This window comes from Echiichthys vipera, assembly GCF_963691815.1.
Source record: "Echiichthys vipera genome assembly, chromosome: 14".
Taxonomy (NCBI): Eukaryota; Metazoa; Chordata; class Actinopteri; order Perciformes; family Trachinidae; genus Echiichthys; species Echiichthys vipera.
In genome coordinates, this window is record NC_139839.1 from 60,001 (window position 1) to 62,500 (window position 2,500).

Here is a 2,500-nt window from a genome sequence, read left to right on the forward strand (position 1 = left end):
GAGACAGACAGACAGACACACACACAAACACAGACAGACAGACACACAGACAGACACACAGACACACAGACAGACAGACAGACAGACAGACACACAGACAGACACACAGACAGACACACACACAGACAGACACACAGACAGACACACAGACAGACAGACAGACAGTCAGACAGACACACAGACAGACAGACACACAGACAGACAGTCAGACAGACACACAGACAGACAGACACACAGACAGACACACAGACAGACACACAGACAGACAGACAGACAGACACACAGACAGACACACAGACAGACACACAGACAGACACACAGACACACAGACAGACAGACAGACACACAGACAGACAGACAGACAGACAGGCAGACAGACAGACACACAGACACACAGACAGACACACAGACAGACACACAGACACACAGACAGACAGACACACAGACACACAGACAGACAGACAGACAGACAGACAGGTCTTACTGCGGCCCACCACCAGGTTGACGGGCTCGGACCGGAGCTGCCGCCCCCCCCTCCAGCCTGAACACACGTACTGCCCGTTGAACGTCCTCTGCAGGTCTTGGATCAGGGCTCCTTTCCGGGGGTCAAAGGTCACGTTCATGCCCCGGGGGAGGCCCCGCCCCTCGCCCCCGGGGCCGTCCACCGATTGGAGGGTGAGGTTGGTGACGGACGGGTCGGTCAGGAGACACGTGAACAGGAAGTCCTGCCCCTCCTTCAGGTCGGGGCTGATGCGAGACGTGACGAACACGCTGGAGGGGTCGGCCGGGTCTGCAACAGGGGCATGATGGGAAACGGAGTTCAGTCTGACACAGGGGCATGATGGGAAACAGAGTTCAGTCTGACACAGGGGCATGATGGGAAACAGAGTTCAGTCTGACACAGGGGCATGATGGGAAACGGAGTTCAGTCTGACACACGGGCATGATGGGAAACAGAGTTCAGTCTGACACAGGGGCATGATGGGAAACAGAGTTCAGTCTGACACAGGGGCATGATGGGAAACAGAGCAAGCTAATGCTAATGCTAACGCCAAGGCCGCAGAGGTCAATGAGGACCTGGTTGCTAACGCTAGCAGCGGTTTGCTGGAAGTGAACGGGGAACTCATAGCTAATGTTAGCACCCACAGACTGGATGCTAACGGGGACAGCGGTGCTAAAGTTAGCGTAAGCAGGACGTGGAGGTGCACGAAGGTCGAGATGTGACGCTGACCTTTGTGATCGAGGCGTATCCTCCAATCAGGAGCCAGCGCTGGACGACTGCAACAACACACGCCAGAGAGCACAACAGCAGCTCTGTGCACCGCGAGAGCTACGCCCACAACGGCCTGAGGTTAGCATGCTAACAGGCTACAGGCTGGCTAACGTTGAACTTTTACTGTGAAGCTCCGCTGGCTGAGCTGCTGCTGCCTCACAGCGAATCAAAGTCAGTCTGAGGTCGAAACCTTAGAGGAAAAGTTGTTGAACAGCCTTTTTAGAAAGTTCACAGGCTCCTAAACACAAATCCACCGTCTCACGTTCGCATCTGCTCCAGTTTCTCTGAGCTTTGATTCAAAATGGCCGCCCTGCTCTCAGGAGAGGAAGTGCTGGCAGATTTAAAACTTAAGGTTTTAGCACTTTATTCTGAAAAAAACTGAAAAGTTCCTGATAACAAAGGAACATATGACTGAGGAAACCCTTCATTTATCTTTTATATAATGTTTGTTTATATTTTTTTATTCTAACTTAGGTTTTATGGCGGCCATTTTGTAAATTCCAAAATGGCCGCCTTACACTCATCTGTGCTAACATTGTATTTGAACAGTAACCTTCCACACGCTCCGGGCTGTAGACCCCCGAGCGTCGCAGCAGCGCCCTCACCTGTGACGTACAGGTGGACCCAGGTGTGCAGGTGCTCCAGGCTCTGGTTGGTGTACCCGCAGCGGTACGTCCCCGTGTGTCTGGGGTGGGACCTCTGGACCTGCACCCGGTCCTGCAGCGAGTCCACGTACATGAGACGGAACGCCGTGGTCGTCCAACGCACGGACAGGTTCCCATGGCAACTGAGGGAGAAGGCGGAGCCGGCTGTCAGAACCACCTCTGATTGGTTCGACAAAGGGGCGGAGTTTAGGAGGATCCAGGGAGGACGGGGAGAATCTGGAACGACATGAGCTCATCAACAACAACAACAACAACAACAACAACAACACTTAACATGCTGCTAACAGTTTTGCTGCTAACAGCTGAGGTGCTAACAGCTCACCTGCTAACAGCTGAGGTGCTAACAGCTGAGGTGCTAACAGCTGAGGTGCTAACAGCTGAGGTGCTAACAGTTTTGCTGCTAACAGCTGACCTGCTAACAGTTAGCGCCCTCCAGGATGAGTAAAGTTTGGTTGAACCTGAAGCTAACAGCTGTTTCCTCAGGAGACGTTCAAAGACACTCTGTAAATCTGAAGGTGGTGTTTTTATTCAGTGAGGCACAAAAAACCAAACGAGTGCACGA

General features: G+C 52.8%; 1 protein-coding gene across 1 annotated transcript in view; it reads right to left on the reverse strand.

The window, feature by feature from the left end:
• Nucleotides 1–2,500, reverse strand: part of csf1rb (colony stimulating factor 1 receptor, b) — a 14,010-nt gene that overhangs the window by 8,050 nt on the left and 3,460 nt on the right. The window contains exons 2-3 of the mRNA XM_083926466.1: nt 1,879–2,154; nt 485–790 (exon numbers count right to left, since the gene is read on the reverse strand). Of these exons, the coding sequence (XP_083782592.1) occupies nt 485–790; nt 1,879–2,154 (582 nt within the window). The remainder of the gene's footprint in view (nt 1–484; nt 791–1,878; nt 2,155–2,500) is intronic.